Source organism: Oncorhynchus mykiss, chromosome 26, assembly GCF_013265735.2.
Source record: "Oncorhynchus mykiss isolate Arlee chromosome 26, USDA_OmykA_1.1, whole genome shotgun sequence".
Taxonomy (NCBI): Eukaryota; Metazoa; Chordata; class Actinopteri; order Salmoniformes; family Salmonidae; genus Oncorhynchus; species Oncorhynchus mykiss.
The window spans coordinates 50,331,888-50,350,000 of record NC_048590.1 but is presented as its reverse complement, the minus strand read 5'-3'; the positions used below and the strand labels follow the sequence as shown (position 1 = coordinate 50,350,000).

Below are 18,113 nucleotides of genomic sequence, written 5' to 3'. Positions count from 1 at the left end.
CAAGACACATTGGTTTATGCATATTTATAAAATCCTCCTAGGCCTCACTCCCCCCTATCTGAGATATCTACTGCAGCCCTCATCTTCCACATACAACACCCGTTCTGCCAGTCACATTCTGTTAAAAGTCCTCAAAGCACACACATCCCTGGGTCGCTCCTCTTTTCAGTTCGCTGCAGCTAGCGACTGGAATGAGCTGCTAAAAACACTCAAACTGGATAGTTTTAATCTCCATCTCTTCATTCAAAGACTCAATCATTGACACTCTTACTGACAGTTGTGGCTGCTTCACATGATGTATTGTTGTCTCTACCTTCTTGCCCTTTGTGCTGCTGTCTGTGCCCAATAGTGTTTTGATAAGAGAATTATGTTCTCAAGGTACATCACCCAATGTAATTATATTACTCAGTCTGCAAACCAGAATGTGTAAGATCCTGGTCGAATGAAACAGACGGAGCCCAGCTAAAATAGTCAAAAAGGTTTATTCACGGGACGTTCTGAAGACAAGAATACAAATCAATTCATTTTATACTGACTTCTCACGCCCACATTCACACAACCATACGCGCACACACATTCACACAAACAGACGCACACAATGTCCTCACTACCCAGCCGACAGAGATTAGGGAGACCTTGAGCCGTACTCCCTGTTCTCTCCCAAATCTCTGGTCAGGTCGGCGACAAATTTTGCTCAGTCTGTCTTTAAAATTCCATAAAGACAAACATTAGCTATATTGTTTTAACCTAATTCTGACTAGAACTACACATTTATTAATTATAATTTTATACATTCTAGCCAATTCCATACAATTATATGGTTTCAGGGTGGAATATTCTAATCATTCAATTAACATAAATCCCATTAACATGTTTGTACCACGATTTGTGCTGCTGCCAAGTTGTGTTGCTACCATGTTGTGTTGTCATGTGTTCCTGCCATGCTGTCTTAGGTCTCTCTTTATGTAGTGTTGAGTTGTCTCTCTTGTCGTGATGTGTGTTTTGTCCTATATTGTTATTTTAATCCCAGCCCCCGTCCCCGCAGGCCTTTTGTCTTTTGGTAGACTGTCATTGTAAATAAGAATTTGTTCTTAACTGACTTGCCTAGTTAAATAAGAATATAGAAAAGCTACCCCATTCTCTAAAATACCCCAAATCAGAGAGGAATAGATGAAGCACTGAAGCAGTATATAGATGTCTGCCCAAATGCATTATTAAACAACAATCCACTGTTTGAGCACACACAACTTGAAAACAACACTATCTGTTTTTATTTCATTCCAAAAACGTGTATGACTGAGAAACGTGTAAGTATATACACATTATAAACTCCTATTGTTCAAACTTCTTCCCCATGGAACCTTTTTTCACTCCAACAGCAATCTCTTCCTTCACCACCACTTGGTTTCCAACGTCCTTATTATATCCTCCATCTTTTCAGTCCTTGTTTGAAAAGCTTTCTCATTTACATCCAGTTCTTCATGTCCTTGTCTCCTAACCCCTCATGACCTCCAGGGCCACCCTGCAGCTCATGGCCACCCTGCAGCTCACACAGGTGTGGGTGTAGTCCTCCTCCCCAAGTTTCATCTCCTCATATCTCTTCAGCTCTGAGTCCTGGCTGACCGTGCTCCATTGACTGCACTGATTGCACTCCACACGGACTTCCCTTTGAGGTGGCTGGGCATCTAGTATGACAAAGGTCCTTCCTTTTATCCCATTATCCTTCAATGTAAACAGGTTGGTCAAAGCACAAGTCAGTATAAACGCTCAACTAAAATATGATATAATTCAAACCTATTTCTATGTGCATTTACTTCATTCATTCAATTGGAATCAATAATATGAGTATGTTTTGTTGTAGGAGTGGTAAAGTGTAAACACGGGCAGTCTCCAACTTACAGGCAGCTTTCTTGGTGAGGTGGAGACAGACTGAGTCCCTCCGCAGCGCAGCAGAGACAGGGGTATTTGTCTGGTGGTGGGGTGCTCTTTGCAGCAGAAGCTGAACACACTGGCAGCCAGGTAAACATCCCAACGATCAGGATGTTCTTTCACCAAATCTGACACCAACCTGTCCAGGTATAATGATAAAACATGTATGAAACAAAACACATGCATATTATAACAAGTCAGTTGGGCTAGCATGTCATGTGTTTGGATTCAGTAAACTGCCAAAAGATTATTGCAATCATCCCAATTCTATTTACTAGACTATTATCCATAGTATAAGCTTTTAGAATCAGGTGGCTGTGTAGCATGGTACATTGGAGGACAAACCGGTCTACAAGGGACTTTGTTACTGGATCCAGTGACACTCCCAGAGGACGGTAGAATATGAGTTGGCCTGTCAGTTTCTTCAGATCACCCAAAGCCAAGTTGATCTGTAAAATGTAAAAAGAGAAGGGGAACTTAACAGGGGTTTGAACAAGTTCAGGGAACTGGACCAGAAAACAACAACATTTTTGGAGGAACAGAATCAGAACAGGGAACGAAAGTTGTTCCGGAACAGAACCGTTGTTTGAAAACCATGGGAACCGGTTAATGAAGTAATTTTACTTTCCAGGCCCACAAAAAAATGCTACAAAGCGTCTATGCAAAGCCCTCACTCTGTCACTCAGAAACGTATTCCAGTGCCTGCCTGCTGAACATCAAATCAAATTTGATTGTCACATATGCTGAATACAACAGGTGTAGCAGACCTTACAGTGAAACTTTATTTTGCTAATCAGAACAGTGGAATGGAACTACACAAATTATGGTTTTGTTCAGAGCGAAACAATTGGAAAATAATTTTGGTTCCACCCCCGGTACTTAATATTCATGAGATAACTTAGTGCAAAACTTAATTTCCCCCCCAAAACATTTTTATTTGGGGCAGTACAGTAACACTTACATCCATACATGCATGCATCTCTTACCTCTAAAATGTGTGCTCGAGTCAAACAAGACAGGATTCCAACAGGGAAGCCAAAGCGAGAGATGAGGTCAGAGATGATTTTGGCAATCTCTTTACTGTTGTTGGTCTTCATGGGGTAGGCTTCCATCCATTTGGAGTAGTAGTCCATTACAGTTAGTACAAACTTGTGTCTACTTTTGGTCTCTGGAAATGGTCCCTTCACATCCATTGTCAGCCAATCCCATTTCTCCTTGATCTGGTTCAGATAAAGTAATTTGCAGTTATAATATGTAGTTATAATGTGTAGTTATAATGTGTAGTTATAATGTGTAGTTAGTTATATGTGTAGTTAGTTATATGTGTAGTTATATGTGTAGTTATATGTGTAGTTATAATGTGTAGTTATATGCACATCCATTAACATGAGGTAATGGGCTGGGGAATACACACGACAGTAACCCTTTAAGCTGACATGGGTCAAAATAATGTTGTTGCCCGCTGTCCAGAATACAATGGTCTGTCAGAAACCTTACCTTGATTGCGTGCTTGGGGATAAAGATCAGACCTTGCTTTTCTAAAGTTGCAGATGGGATCTGAAATTGTCAGAAGTTCAGTTATTAAAGCACGCGTATGGAAAGGTTTAAGGTTATAGAAGACCTTTATAGGATGCTGTAATCATACACGCAACTGGCCCTAGAGGTCTGGGCCTCATCAACATCGTTTTGGTTGGGAGTAACAGTGACACTACTTTTCAACACGCTCCTCCCTGGGATTTTTGAGCAGGTACTGTGCATTAACCTATTTGGATGGAAACATTTTGAATATTTGGCAAAAGATACATACATGGTTGTTCTGTAAGGAATTAGGGGAACCCTTCCCAACCAACAATTTTGATGAGCTCAATCAGCTTCATAATGAGGAGCTCAATTAGCTTCATAATGAGGGCTAACTCACAACTTACTTCTTTAGGCATGTCTTTTACAGCCCAGTCAATACTCTGAAAAACAAATAAATACTAAATAAATAAACATGAATTAAATATTTGTAAAAAAAAAAAATATTTAAAAAAAATCTAGATAAGAGTGATATGTACTTTGTACCTGTGGAACACAGTAGTCGTCATGGAAACGACTTGGGTGCCATATACTGTGGTTTAAGTAGGTGGGTGGAGACTTCTCCCGTTGTGTCGACTCCTCAGGAACAGGATCCTCTGGAAACTGAAATCACCAGTAGAGGCAAAATACACTTTTATTTGTGAAATCAAAAAGGGAAATACATATGTGGCATATCCTTTAGTGTAAACAGCAACACCAATGGAAAACTGGTATTACAGTTTACATATCCTTCAGTGTAAACAGCAACACCAATGGAAAACCGGTATTACAGTTTACATATCCTTCAGTGTAAACAGCAACACCAATGGAAAACCGGTATTACAGTTTACATATCCTTCAGTGTAAACAGCAACACCAATGGAAAACCGGTATTACAGTTTACATATCCTTTAGTGTAAACAGCAACACCAATGGAAAACTGGTATTACAGTTTACATATCCTTCAGTGTAAACAGCAACACCAATGGAAAACCGGTATTACAGTTTACATATCCTTTAGTGTAAACAGCAACACCAATGGAAAACCGGTATTACATTTTACATATCCTTTAGTGTAAACAGCAACACCAATGGAAAACTGGTATTACAGTTTACATATCCTTTAGTGTAAACAGCAACACCAAATGGAAAACTGGTATTACAGTTGACATATCCTTTAGTGTAAACAGCAACACCAATGGAAAACTGGTATTACATTTTACATATCCTTTAGTGTAAACAGCAACACCAATTGAAAACCGGTATTACAGTTTACATATCCTTCAGATTAAACAGCAACACCAATAGAAAACCGGTAGTACAGTATTACATTTTTTTAATGTTGCATTTCTCACCAAGGTTACTCTTTTCCTCCTTCCGGCTGTTTTCTGAAACTACAAGAACTCAACAATAAAACACAAAGTTCAACTCAACCAACAAAGCCAAAGCACGTTTCAAGAATCCCTCATATGTTAAATTCACAACCGCCAGACTGTTAGGTCTAATAGTTTAAATGAAAACAACACATCTGCCTCAATTTACTAAATACCTTTTTTTGTAGGTGACTAGGAAAGGCAAAGATAGTTGGTATTGCATCATCACGTAAACGCACTGTCTGCCCAGTTCTATCCATGCACCTCTCCTCAAAATGCTCTGAGCACAGTAAGGAATGAGGGGTTGGCTGCCAGTCTTTCCATTTCATCTGACCCACCCACTCTTTTATTCGTTTAGGATCACGCTTTGGAAAGCTGTTAACATAGGAAAAATGTTAAAAGAACCAAATGTAAACAACAGGGCAATCTGTGATTGTAACATACATTTTTGAACTTTTAAATTAATTATATATAACCATTGATTCTTGAAGAATATAACTTAGAAATGCACCATGAGCTTAGTTCAACTGTCATACCCCATCAGAACCCAAAATACAAGTGTGTAATTGTAAACAAACACTTTATAGCCTCACAACATTGCTAAAACTATCATTTTGACATCATGGATGGTCACTCTGGTCAGTCCTTGCATTCATAGCTATGTCTATGAACTTGACATTAGTTACATTCTCCAGCCCCATCCCTCATCTATTTACCAAAATCAGTGGCGAGGCATTGTTATTGTTATTGTTTGAAATGCAAATCGAAAAAGACAAGGGATGAAACAGCGAGCACTTAGGCCGGGGTACTAAGGGGTGTTCATTTGTTTAGAAGTTACACGGTCTTTATGATAAGGTAACTAACATTTATGTCACATTCGTCTAAATCAAGATATAGCCGATGTATTACTGGAAATCTTAAACTAGCTACACAAGCTAACCAAGACCTGTAGCTAACGTAAGCTGACTAGCTAGCTGTCCAAATGTCGACGTTAATCAGATGCTGAAAGCCTACCTGTGAAATGTAACCTTGTTTGTTTTATGTTTAACATTTTTAAACGTATTCCTACAGTTGAAAGCTGAACAACGTCCTGGCATTTTTGCTCGGTAGCTAGTTTTAGCTAACAACTATTAGACCAAGGAATGTAAAAAAATAAACAAGGAAGTGACACACAGGAAGTTAACTTTTTTTCGGCTTTTTCTTCTTCTTCTGCCACAACACATCTGTAAAGAAGACAGAAAAATGGCGGACCTCAGGAAAATCAGTTCTGGGTCTCTGCCCTATGTAAACGTTTCCCGAAAAGTGTCAGTTCAAGGGAAGATTTTTATCCTACTCTGTATAATATTGGCCGAACCCGGAGGAGCTACCACCCACTGGGTCGTCACTGAAGATGGAAAAATTCAACAGCAAGTACGTTAACGGCCCGTGTTTATAACCGTATGTTGCTAGCTAGCTAACGATTTTATCACATATAGGTAGAACCAGTGTCTTTGACTTTACTGTTGCTAACATTTGCTAACACGACTGAAGGCTCATACTAGCTTGTAAACCATCGATTGCCAATTAACTACTTATAAGTTCCTCTCTGGGACTTTTGCTAGCACAGTAATGCAGCAATGCTGACCCCCTAGATAAATAACGTTAGCTAAGTTAGTTAGAGAACGGGGTCTCTGGGTAAGCCAGAATTAACTTACATATTAGCTAGTTCTAACTAGCTAAAGGCATCCAATCATCCTAGAAAATCTGAAACAACGCAAACTAGTGATAGGTGATTGGTAGGTAGTAGGTTGGCAAGCTAGCTAATTAGCTACTGGGCTCAAAGATAATGGGCACAACATAGCTGACAGACTCAGTCGGCACATCCAGCTAACTAGTAGTTCTGATGCAACCAATAGTTTTGACATCCAGCACAATGTCAACACTCTCTTGGTTGCATCGAAGCTAAGTGAATTGAATGTAAAATTGTGCTTCGGGCTTGATGTAAGCCCAGAAATAATAGGGGTTTAAATAAAATAATATTTGATGTAACCTTTGTAGCTATACACAACTAATCTAAAGTATCCACTTACAAGTGATGTTTAGAAGGACATTAAATATTCAGACTATTTAGCCATGGACATTCTGTTCAGCTGTGACCAAACTATCTAAAATGGATGGATTGGGAAAAAACAAAGATTACCAACTGCTGCTACTACGTAATTACGGTGTCAAATCAGCCAGGTTCCTCTGCCTCAATTCTGTTTTGGTGTTGTCTCACTTCACGTGTACTGTGGTCAGCGGACTCAGAGGTCTTTAGTCTTTGGGGTCGAGTCATAGAGTGGAAACATGTACTGTCACTGTTTATTTTAAGACTAACATTTTCATTTTTTTTTGCAGGTTGACTCTCCTTTAAATCTTAAACATCCACATGACCTTGTCATCTTCATGCGACAGGAGACCCGTGTCAACTACCTGAAGAAGTTAGAGGTGATGATCATCTTTTAATGACTACCTCACTGTGCTCATAGCCTATTGCTCTACTTCCTGGTTTTACAATGTTAGTCCAAGGCCACTGTGTTAAACATCTATACTGCTGTGCTCTCCCTTACTTGAAAGATGCAATATCTCCAATAGTCACAGCTGTTCAATAGTAATTTAATACTCATTGATTATTGAAGAATATATTGGATCACATCAGATGGGGCAACATGTCTTCCTTTCTTTATGTTCCAGTGAGATATAGCATTGCTTCTAAATCAAGCCACACTGAAAGGTCTGAATCTCATGTCTCTGACCCCTGCTTTGTTCAGAAGCAGCTTGTCGCTCAGAAGATTCACATTGAGGAGAATGAGGACAGGGACACGGGCTTGGAGCAGAGGCACTATAAAGAGGATGCCGACTGTGTCATGGCTAAAGTACCCCTGGGAGACTTGGATCTCTACGATGGTACCTACATCTCCCTGGAGAGTAAAGACATCAGGTAAGCCCAGGCTGTGCACTCTTGACCAATCATTTGGTTGTTACTAATAATGTGCCCTCACATAACTCATTATCAAGGGGAAGCACTGATAAGGGATGTTGACATATGTCATCCGGGCCGTGTAACGAATCCATTGGTCGCGCTCCAAAACGGCTTCATCTTATCATTGACATTGACCGATGACATGAGTCATTTTTTGGGAGATTTTCAACAACATACAATATATAAGCATTGGATGATCACGTCACATATGTCATGACACTACAGCACAAAACAAAATCAACTTTTATACAAACAAGTATATATTTGTTTTAATTGAACATTTTATTTATCTAGGCAAGTCAGTTAAGAACAAATTCTTATTTACAATGACGGCCTAGGAACAGTGGTTTAGCTGCCTTGTTCAGGGGCAGAACGACATTTTTACCTTGTCAGCTCGGGGATTCGATCTAGCAACCTTTCTGTTACTGGCCCATCGCTCTAACCACTAGGCTACTTGCTGGTTACTGGCCCATCGCTCTAACCACTAGGCTACCTGCTGGTTACTGGCCCAAGTCTCTAACCACTAGGCTACCTGCTGGTTACTGGCCCATCGCTCTAACCACTAGGCTACTTGCTGGTTACTGGCCCAAGTCTCTAACCACTAGGCTACCTGCCGCCCACAAATAAACAATGGAAGTATTTACATACTGTCAGAAGTCATTATTAGAACACACAAAGTGATATTCGAACATTGGAGAACGTAGGTTGTTTACAAGAGAACAAGTATTATTGATGACACCCTGGTGATGAGAAATCAACAAAGATTTCTGATAGAATAAACCATGATGGCTTGTCTTTCACATCTAGATCAGCATGTCCTACATCAACAGGCATTTTAAACAGCTACATGATACAAGTCAACCACTGGTTACCTTTTCTGCTCTTGTTCCCCCTCTTCTGCTGGACACTACACTAATGCTCCCTGGACCTTGACTATGGATGTTTCTTTCAGCCCTGAGGATTATGTAGATTTTAGGTCCCCTCTACCCCCGGATCTGGAGAAGCCTGACTGTGCCAGAGTATTTGAGCTCCCATATAGTATCCACGGTTTCCAGCATCTCCGGGTGAGTTGAAGGGGAAAGCAAACCCGCTTGTTAATGCGATTGCACATACATGTCTGGATCTGTGCCATATATGTCTATGTTTTCTAGGGCGTGCAGGAACAGGTGAACCTCACATCTCCTCTGCTCTCTAAAGAGGACCCCATTTTTGGCTCCCTGTCCCACAAACTGGGCCGCAGCATGGACGAGGTGGGCCATCGCATCCAGCAGGGCCTGCTGAGGGTACGTTGCACTCTATCGCCACTCTTCACACTCACCAACACTGTCTGGTCTGTTTTTATTGGTTTACATTTAGCCGTATGGGATTACTTTGAACTTTTATGCACTGATTTGTTCAATGTTATAAATGGACAGTCACTGTTTTAATAGTGTTCGGGTTTGACTTTCATATAGTTCCCTTTTGATGACCTGTTTGTTGTGTTGTCCAGAACTCCTCATCCTGGGTGCTGTATAACCTGGCGTCGTTCTACTGGAGGATAAAGAATGAGCCCAGGCGGGCGGTGGACTGTGTGATCCGGGCCCTGCACTTCTCACCCAGGTACGAACAAAGGAAAACTCAGCCCCTGGCTTCAGCTTGTCTCAGGCATCAGGGTCATGTTCATTAGGACACACGATGTAAAGCACTTTGCAATGGAAAACTAAATGAACCGTTCTTATTGGACAAGTCCTAGTATTCCATAATGTTGTCTGCCCATTGGTGGCCAATGAACATGTCCCAGCTATGGTTATTCAACATTCAAACAGTGGATCATATAAGAGTTTTAAGTCCCATTCTCGTTGTCTGTTGTGTATCCAGGCAGCACAAGGACCTGGCCCTGGTGAACATGGCCAACATCCTGCATCGGGCCCACTTCTCGGCTGACGCTGCCATCGTGGCTCACACTGCCCTGGATTTGACCTCTGACCTTCTCACCAGCCACTACACCCTGGGCAACATCTACGCAGTGAGTTACAGCACCACTAGTAGATGCACTGAATACAACCCAGGAGATGACACGTTAAAGAGATTCCACTTGTTTCCAAGTTGGTTCCTGATGGAATACACACAAGACAGACAAAACCACAGAAAGCTAGCTGTACGACATCATCATCTGGTTTCATCAACAGTTGCAGCTCTATCATTCCCATTGAGGCACCATTCTGCATCATGTGTAGTGATACGGTACTAGCATCTATCAAGAGAACAGCAGGGGTCCAAGCACTGACCCTTGAGGAACACCGAAGTCAGTTTTTAGGGATGTCTAATGACGATAAAGGAAGCAGGCATTAGGTGATTTTAAACCAAATGTAGCCATTAAATAGAACATGTGGTTCTGCAACATTTGTTTCCACTACGTTTTAACATTTCTGGAGGGACGTTGACGTAGAGTTGTTGGTTTATGTTCACATACTGTCTGCTTTTAATGTTTTCACTACATCGACACTTACAGTAGGATGATACAGTAGGATGATACACTTACAGTAGGATGATACACTGACACGAGGCTGATACACTGACACGAGGCTGATATACGAGGCTGATACACTGGCACGAGGCTGATACACTGACACTAGGCTGATACACTGACACTAGGATGATACACTGACACTAGGATGACACACTAGGCTGATACACTAGGATGATACACTGACACTAGGATGATACACTAGGCTGATACACTGGCACGAGGCTGATACACTGGCACGAGGCTGATACACTGGCACGAGGCTGATACACTGGCACGAGGCTGATACACTGGCACGAGGCTGATACACTGGCACGAGGCTGATACACTGACACGAGGCTGATACACTGACACGAGGAGGATACACTAGGCTAATACACTGACACTAGGCTGATACACTGACACTAGGCTGATACACTGACACTAGGCTGATACACTGACACTAGGCTGATACACTGACACTAGGCTGATACACTGACACTAGGCTGATACACTGACACTAGGCTGATACACTGACACTAGGCTGATACACTGACACGAGGCTGATACACTGACACGAGGCTGATACACTGACACGAGGCTGATACACTGACACGAGGCTGATACACTGACACGAGGCTGATACACTGACACGAGGCTGATACACTGACACGAGGCTGATACACTGACACGAGGCTGATACACTGACACGAGGCTGATACACTGACACGAGGCTGATACACTGACACGAGGCTGATACACTGACACGAGGCTGATACACTGACACTAGGATGATATCATGACACTAGGATGATACACTAGGCTGATACACTGACACTAGGCTGATACACTGACACTAGGCTGATACACTGACACTAGGCTGATACACTGACACTAGGCTGATACACTGACACTAGGCTGATACACTGACACTAGGCTGATACACTGACACTAGGATGATATCATGACACTAGGATGATACACTAGGCTGATACACTGACACGAGGCTGATACACTGACACGAGGCTGATACACTGACACGAGGCTGATACACTGACACGAGGCTGATACACTGACACGAGGCTGATACACTGACACGAGGCTGATACACTGACACGAGGCTGATACACTGACACGAGGCTGATACACTGACATTAGGATGATATCATGACACTAGGATGATACACTGACACAAGGCTGATACACTAGGCTGACACACTGACACGAGGCTGATACACTAGGCTGACACACTGACACTAGGCTGATACACTGACACTAGGCTGATACACTGACACTAGGCTGATACACTGACACTAGGATGATACACTAGGCTGACACACTGACACTAGGATGATACACTAGGCTGACACACTGACACTAGGATGATACACTAGGCTGACACACTGACACTAGGCTGATACACTGACACTAGGCTGATACACTGACACTAGGATGATACACTGACACTAGGCTGATACACTGACAGGAGACTTATACACGAGGCTAATACACTGACACGAGGCTGATACACTGACACGAGGCTGATACACTAGGATGATACACTGACAGGAGGCTTATACACCGACACTAGGATGATACACTGACACTAGGATTTTTTACAAAACTGGAGTATAGCAATAATTTATCCAACAGTTATGCAGTGAATATGGATGTAGGATGTGACTGCAGTGCTTGTTGGCATGGTTTTCTCCAGGTGTTCAGGAAGTGTTTTCCTGCTGATTTATTGTCAATGTTACCGGCCCTGACCTTCAGTTCTCTCTCCATTTTATACTAGACGAGTGAATCATCTCTAATAGATTATTTATCTCTGTCTGTCTCTACCTCCTGTCCTCTATCCTCTTTGTCTTTAGATGCTGGGGGAGTATAACCACTCAGTGCTGTGCTATGAGCAGGCTCTCCAGGCCCAGCCGGGCTTTGAGCAGGCCCTGAGGAGGAAGCACGCCGTCCTCTGTCAGCAGAAACTGGAGCAGCGCCTGGAGGCCCAACACAGGTAAAGGCACAGCGCCTCACTGCTCAGGGTGTGGTTAGGTTCATAGAGAGTGAGGAACCTTTTTGAAGGGGATTTGATGAGAAGGGAAGTATTGTTGTGGACACAGACTTCCTCTTCATATGGCACAGGTTACAATGCTGAAAATATTATGAAAATATTAGGAACACCTGCTCTTTCCATGACAGACCGACCAGGGGAATCCAGGTGAAAGCTGTAATCTCTTATTGATGTCACTTGTTAAATCCACTTCAATCAGTGTAGATGAAGGAGAGGAGACGGGTTAAAAGAAGGATTGTTAAGCCTTGTGACATTTCCGACATGGATTGTGTATGTGTGCCATTGAGGGTAAAGACAAAAGATTGAAGTAACTTTGTGTCAAGAACTGCAATGCTGCTGGGTTTTTCACGTCCAACAGTTTCCTGTTTGTATACAGAATGGTCCACCACCCAAAGGACATCCAGCCAACTTGACACAACTGTGGGAAGCATTGGAGTCAACATGGGTCAGCATCCCTGTGGAACGCTTTCAACACCTCGTAGAGTCCATGTCCCCATGAATTGAGTCTGTCTTGAGGGCAACGGGAGCCATTCAATATTAGGAAGGTGTTCTTAATGTTTTGTACACTCGGTGTATAACAGCACAGTGACCTGTCAGTAGGCCTCGGGCTAGCTATATGTGATCTGTCTCACCCCCCAGGTCTCTGCAGCGCACGCTGAACGAGCTGAAGGAATACCAGAAACAGCATGACCACTACCTGCGTCAGCAGGAGGCCCTGGACAAATACAAGCTACTGCAGGAAGAGCAGATCCTCCGCAACATCATCCACGAGACCCAGATGGCCAAGGAGGCACAGCTGGGTGAGATGCTATACACACACACACACACACACACACACACACACACTCGCACGCAATATATACTCACACACACTTGCACACAATATATACGCACACACACTCACACACAATAAACAGACACACTCGCTCGCACACAATATACATACACACTCACATGCAATACACACACTTGAATGCAATACACACACAAGCGCAATACACACTCACAGATACACACACACACAAATACACACAGTGTATATGGATGAGCAGCCATCGTTCATCCATATACTTACATGAACATATTATCATTCACCCCTTTAGATTGTGTGTGTATAAGGTTGTTGTTGGGGGGGATTGTTAGATGACTTGTTAGATATTACTGCACTGTCGGAACTAGAACCTCAAGCATTTCGCTACACTCGCATTAACATCTGCTAACCATGTGTATGTGACCAATAACATCTGCTAACCATGTGTATGTGACCAATAACATCTGCTAACCATGTGTATGTGACCAATAACATCTGCTAACCAATAACATCTACTAACCATGTGTATGTGACCAATAACATCTACTAACCATGTGTATGTGACCAATAACATCTGCTAACCAATAACATCTACTAAACATGTGTATGTGACCAATAACATCTGGTAAACAATAACATCTACTAAACATGTGTATGTGACCAATAACATCTACTAAACATGTGTATGTGACCAATAACATCTACTAAACATGTGTATGTGACCAATAACATCTACTAAACATGTGTATGTGACCAATAACATCTGCTAACCCTGTGTATGTGACCAATAACATCTACTAAACATGTGTATGTGACCAATAACATCTACTAAACATGTGTATGTGACCAATAACATCTACTAACCATGTGTATGTGACCAATAACATCTACTAAACATGTGTATGTGACCAATAACATCTACTAAACATGTGTATGTGACCAATAACATCTGGTAAACAATAACATCTACTAACCATGTGTATGTGACCAATAACATCTACTAACCATGTGTATGTGACCAATAACATCTGCTAACCAATAACATCTACTAAACATGTGTATGTGACCAATAACATCTGGTAACCAATAACATCTACTAACCATGTGTATGTGACCAATAACATCTGCTAACCAATAACATCTACTAACCATGTGTATGTGACCAATAACATCTGCTAACCATGTGTATGTGACCAATAACATCTGGTAAACAATAACATCTACTAAACATGTGTATGTGACCAATAACATCTGGTAACCAATAACATATGCTAACCATGTGTATGTGACCAATAACATCTACTAACCATGTGTATGTGACCAATAACATCTGGTAAACAATAACATCTACTAACCATGTGTATGTGACCAATAACATCTACTAACCATGTGTATGTGACCAATAACATCTGCTAACCAATAACATCTACTAACCATGTGTATGTGACCAATAACATCTACTAACCATGTGTATGTGACCAATAACATCTGCTAACCATGTGTATGTGACCAATAACATCTGCTAACCAATAACATCTACTAAACATGTGTATGTGACCAATAACATCTGGTAAACAATAACATCTACTAAACATGTGTATGTGACCAATAACATCTACTAAACATGTGTATGTGACCAATAACATCTGCTAACCAATAACATCTACTAAACATGTGTATGTGACCAATAACATCTACTAAACATGTGTATGTGACCAATAACATCTGCTAACCAATAACATCTACTAAACATGTGTATGTGACCAATAACATCTGGTAACCAATAACATATGCTAACCATGTGTATGTGACCAATAACATCTACTAACCATGTGTATGTGACCAATAACATCTGCTAACCAATAACATCTACTAACCATGTGTATGTGACCAATAACATCTACTAACCATGTGTATGTGACCAATAACATCTACTAACCCTGTGTATGTGACCAATAACATCTGCTAACCCTGTGTATGTGACCAATAACATCTGTTAACCATGTGTATGTGACCAATAACATCTGTTAACCATGTGTATGTGACCAATAACATCTGCTAACCATGTGTATGTGACCAATAACATCTGCTAACCCTGTGTATCTGACCAATAACATTTGATTTGAGTTTTATATAAATGAATATGTCCATTTAGAGGGTCAGTTAATTCTGTCTATTCACCTTGGTAAACATAAAATAGGTCATCAATAATGAGTTGTTTTGTTCAGGCAACCACCAGATGTGTCGTCTGGGCCAACAACAGAGCAGCCTGTTCTGCCCCTTGGACCTGCCGGTGCGTTATCACCGTGGAGACCTGTTTGAGCACGTCCACCACATCCAGTTTGGAGAGGAGGTCTCTGTGGCGGGCAGCGTTGCTCTGGTGTCGGAGCCTAGCACCAACCAGACCACCAGCTCACACCTCCACCCCTCCGTGTCCAGAGACCCTGAGCCTGCAGCCCTCTGGGGCCACCAGGCCTCCCCCACCGATGTGAGTTCAGACTGTGTGTGTGTGTTTAGCAGGATGTATTAGTGTGTGTGGATAGTGGGCTTTGTGCTGTGTTGGCAGGGCAGTCTAAAGGTTCTGTGGAGCTGACTGCGTGTGTTTTGTCTGTAGGACATTCAGAGGCTGCTGTGGCCTCGGAGGGCAGACTGTGCTGATGAGTTTCCTGTCATCCCCCCCGCCCACCTACTACCCACCTTCTACCTCCCACCTGAGACACAGGGCCCCAGGTTAGTGTGTTAGACACTGGGCCCCAGGTTAGTGTGTTAGACACTGGGCCCCAGGTTAGCGTGTTAGACACTGGGCCCCGGGTTAGCGTGTTAGACACTGGCCCCCGGGTTAGCGTGTTAGACACTGGGCCCCGGGTTAGCGTGTTAGACACTGGGCCCCGGGTTAGCGTGTTAGACACTGGCCCCCGGGTTAGCGTGTTAGACACTGGGCCCCGGGTTAGCGTGTTAGACACTGGCCCCCGGGTTAGCGTGTTAGACACTGGGCCCCGGGTTAGCGTGTTAGACACTGGGCCCCGGGTTAGCGTGTTAGACACTGGCCCCCGGGTTAGCGTGTTAGACACTGGCCCCCGGGTTAGCGTGTTAGACACTGGCCCCCGGGTTAGCGTGTTAGACACTGGGCCCCGGGTTAGCGTGTTAGACACTGGGCCTCGGGTTAGCGTGTTAGACACTGGGCCTCGGGTTAGCGTGTTAGACACTGGGCCTCGGGTTAGCGTGTTAGACACTGGGCCTCGGGTTAGCGTGTTAGACACTGGGCCTCGGGTTAGCGTGTTAGACACTGGGCCCCGGGTTAGCGTGTTAGACACTGGGCCCCGGGTTAGTGTGTTAGACACTGGGCCTCGGGTTTGTGTGTGCCAGGTTGTTTGTGTATGCTACCTTTTTGTGCCTGTTTCTAACATGGTATGTGTTGTATCTTGAAGCCGTGTGTGTGCTGGTCGATTGTGTTGACTCTTAGAGCCTCTTCCTCAGCATGGTTTGTGTAACATGTGATATATGATATGACATTCATGTATTTGCTGACCTCACTGATGTGTGTTCAGCCTGCAGACGGTGCTGTACGGTACCGGACCCCCTCCCTCCTCCCTGGCTTCTCCAGACTGTGGCCCTGTACTCCAGCCCCCTCCAGCTGACCTGCCTGCCTCTGTGGGCTGGACCTTGGAGGACAAGGAGCTACCAGACCCCCACGCCACCCAGGTCAGTGCGTGTGTTGGATAGGTGGTCTGTAACATCAACATATTTTAGAGACTGGGCTTTGGATTCAATACAATAGCATCTTTATTAATCCATTATACAGAGACAACAGAAATGTGTTTTCTGTCACAGTACCCATCTTCACCACTGGGAGCACCACTGAGTCAGCCACAGAGCAGCCCCACTGGAGCAGGGTTGAAGTGTGTCACTGTGCTGATCCTGTGTGTGTGTGTGTGTGTGTGTGTGTGTGTGTGTGTGTGTGGATGCAGGTACTGCTGTCTCGCAGCAGAGGCTGGAGTTTGGAGCAGGCTGGTGCCAGCATAGCCCGAGCCATGAAGAAGGTGAGCAAAGTAGAACAGAGAAACGTCGTTTCATATCAGAAATATCCTCCACTACTGTCCTGAGAAATGCGAGGGCTTTGTGCTGTTCTGTCAGAATGAACAGCCTTCCACAGTTGTAATAGGAAATGATCCGTCTTCAGACAGTGTACATCCTCCTCTCCTCCAGGCTAGCGCCCCTGGCTGGTTGCTCCAGAACGAGGCGGCGTTGTTCTGGCGGGCGAAGGGTAACGGTACCAGCTCGCTGCAGTGTCTGCGCCACTCCCTGGCCTCGGCTCCGCCCACCCAGCGCCACCTGCCCCTCGTCAACGCTGCCAATCTGCTTCTGCGCCACGGCCTCAGCGCCCACGCACACACTCTGCTGGAGGACGCCCTGGCACTCAACGCCTCTGAGGTACACACACTTTTAACTACTTTATTTAAATGCACAAATCACATTACAATCCAGAAGGATTGAAACATCTCAAAGGTCTTTGTATGCGCGGACACTTAAGGATACAGAAAGCACCTTGTTCTCCAGACAGCCAGGCGACCCCTAACAGCTGACAAGGAGCAGTTCCTAGCCCTCTGCTGTGCTCGAGTCTTAGGCAGGCCTGCAGGCCACGCACTGTCAGGTGTTGTACCTGGCTGAGACTGCCAAATATCAGGACTACTAACAGCTTGCAGCTATATCTGAGGCTGTTCTAGTAGGATACGATGGACTGGTATTTCAGCAATGGTCTGCTCCACGTAACAATCAAATTGCACACTGCTGGAGGACACCTTGGTTCTCAACACCTCTGAGGTGTACACACACACACACACACACACACACACACTCCTTTTCTTACATTCATATTCCTGTTCTTGCAT

General features: G+C 43.5%; 2 protein-coding genes across 4 annotated transcripts in view; one reads left to right on the top strand and one right to left on the bottom strand.

Moving 5' to 3' along the window:
• Window positions 1-468: 468 nt before the first annotated feature.
• LOC110506984 lies at window positions 469-6,020 on the bottom strand. Its single transcript, XM_036963714.1, has 10 exons — window positions 5,874-6,020; window positions 5,036-5,234; window positions 4,842-4,880; window positions 3,994-4,110; window positions 3,855-3,890; window positions 3,427-3,486; window positions 2,916-3,149; window positions 2,275-2,378; window positions 1,900-2,068; window positions 469-1,722 (listed from the first exon to the last, which is right to left on the bottom strand). Exons 1-10 carry the CDS (start codon window positions 5,954-5,956, stop codon window positions 1,495-1,497), a joined length of 1,269 nt encoding a protein of 422 aa, XP_036819609.1. The 5' UTR covers window positions 5,957-6,020; the 3' UTR covers window positions 469-1,494.
• A 38-nt stretch (window positions 6,021-6,058) lies between these two features.
• Window positions 6,059-18,113, top strand: part of ttc17 (tetratricopeptide repeat domain 17) — a 21,372-nt gene continuing 9,317 nt past the window's right edge. Inside the window, exons 1-14 of one of the 3 annotated variants that reach the window (XM_036963713.1) lie at window positions 6,059-6,269; window positions 7,236-7,325; window positions 7,655-7,818; window positions 8,813-8,924; window positions 9,012-9,143; window positions 9,350-9,459; window positions 9,718-9,865; window positions 12,217-12,356; window positions 13,053-13,213; window positions 15,453-15,712; window positions 15,839-15,954; window positions 16,773-16,926; window positions 17,193-17,264; window positions 17,431-17,655. In XM_036963713.1, the coding sequence (XP_036819608.1) occupies window positions 6,102-6,269; window positions 7,236-7,325; window positions 7,655-7,818; window positions 8,813-8,924; window positions 9,012-9,143; window positions 9,350-9,459; window positions 9,718-9,865; window positions 12,217-12,356; window positions 13,053-13,213; window positions 15,453-15,712; window positions 15,839-15,954; window positions 16,773-16,926; window positions 17,193-17,264; window positions 17,431-17,655 (2,052 nt within the window). In that variant the 5' untranslated portion in view covers window positions 6,059-6,101. Of the gene's footprint in view, window positions 6,270-7,235; window positions 7,326-7,648; window positions 7,819-8,812; window positions 8,925-9,011; window positions 9,144-9,349; window positions 9,460-9,717; window positions 9,866-12,216; window positions 12,357-13,052; window positions 13,214-15,452; window positions 15,713-15,838; window positions 15,955-16,772; window positions 16,927-17,192; window positions 17,265-17,430; window positions 17,656-18,113 lie in introns of all 3 variants that reach the window. The other 2 variants (XM_036963712.1, XM_036963711.1) reach the window with 2 other exon arrangements.

Excerpts from the sequence above, each read along its gene's own strand:
- LOC110506984 (XM_036963714.1), bottom strand. The coding sequence starts at position 5,956 with ATGCCAGGACGTTGTTCAGCTTTCAACTGTAGGAATACGTTTAAAAAT. Across the intron at positions 4,881-5,035 it reads CTAGTCACCTACAAAAAAAG|TTTCAGAAAACAGCCGGAAG; the intron begins GTATTTAGTAAA and ends GAGTTCTTGTAG. Across the intron at positions 3,487-3,854 it reads TAAAAGACATGCCTAAAGAA|ATCCCATCTGCAACTTTAGA; the intron begins GTAAGTTGTGAG and ends TGACAATTTCAG.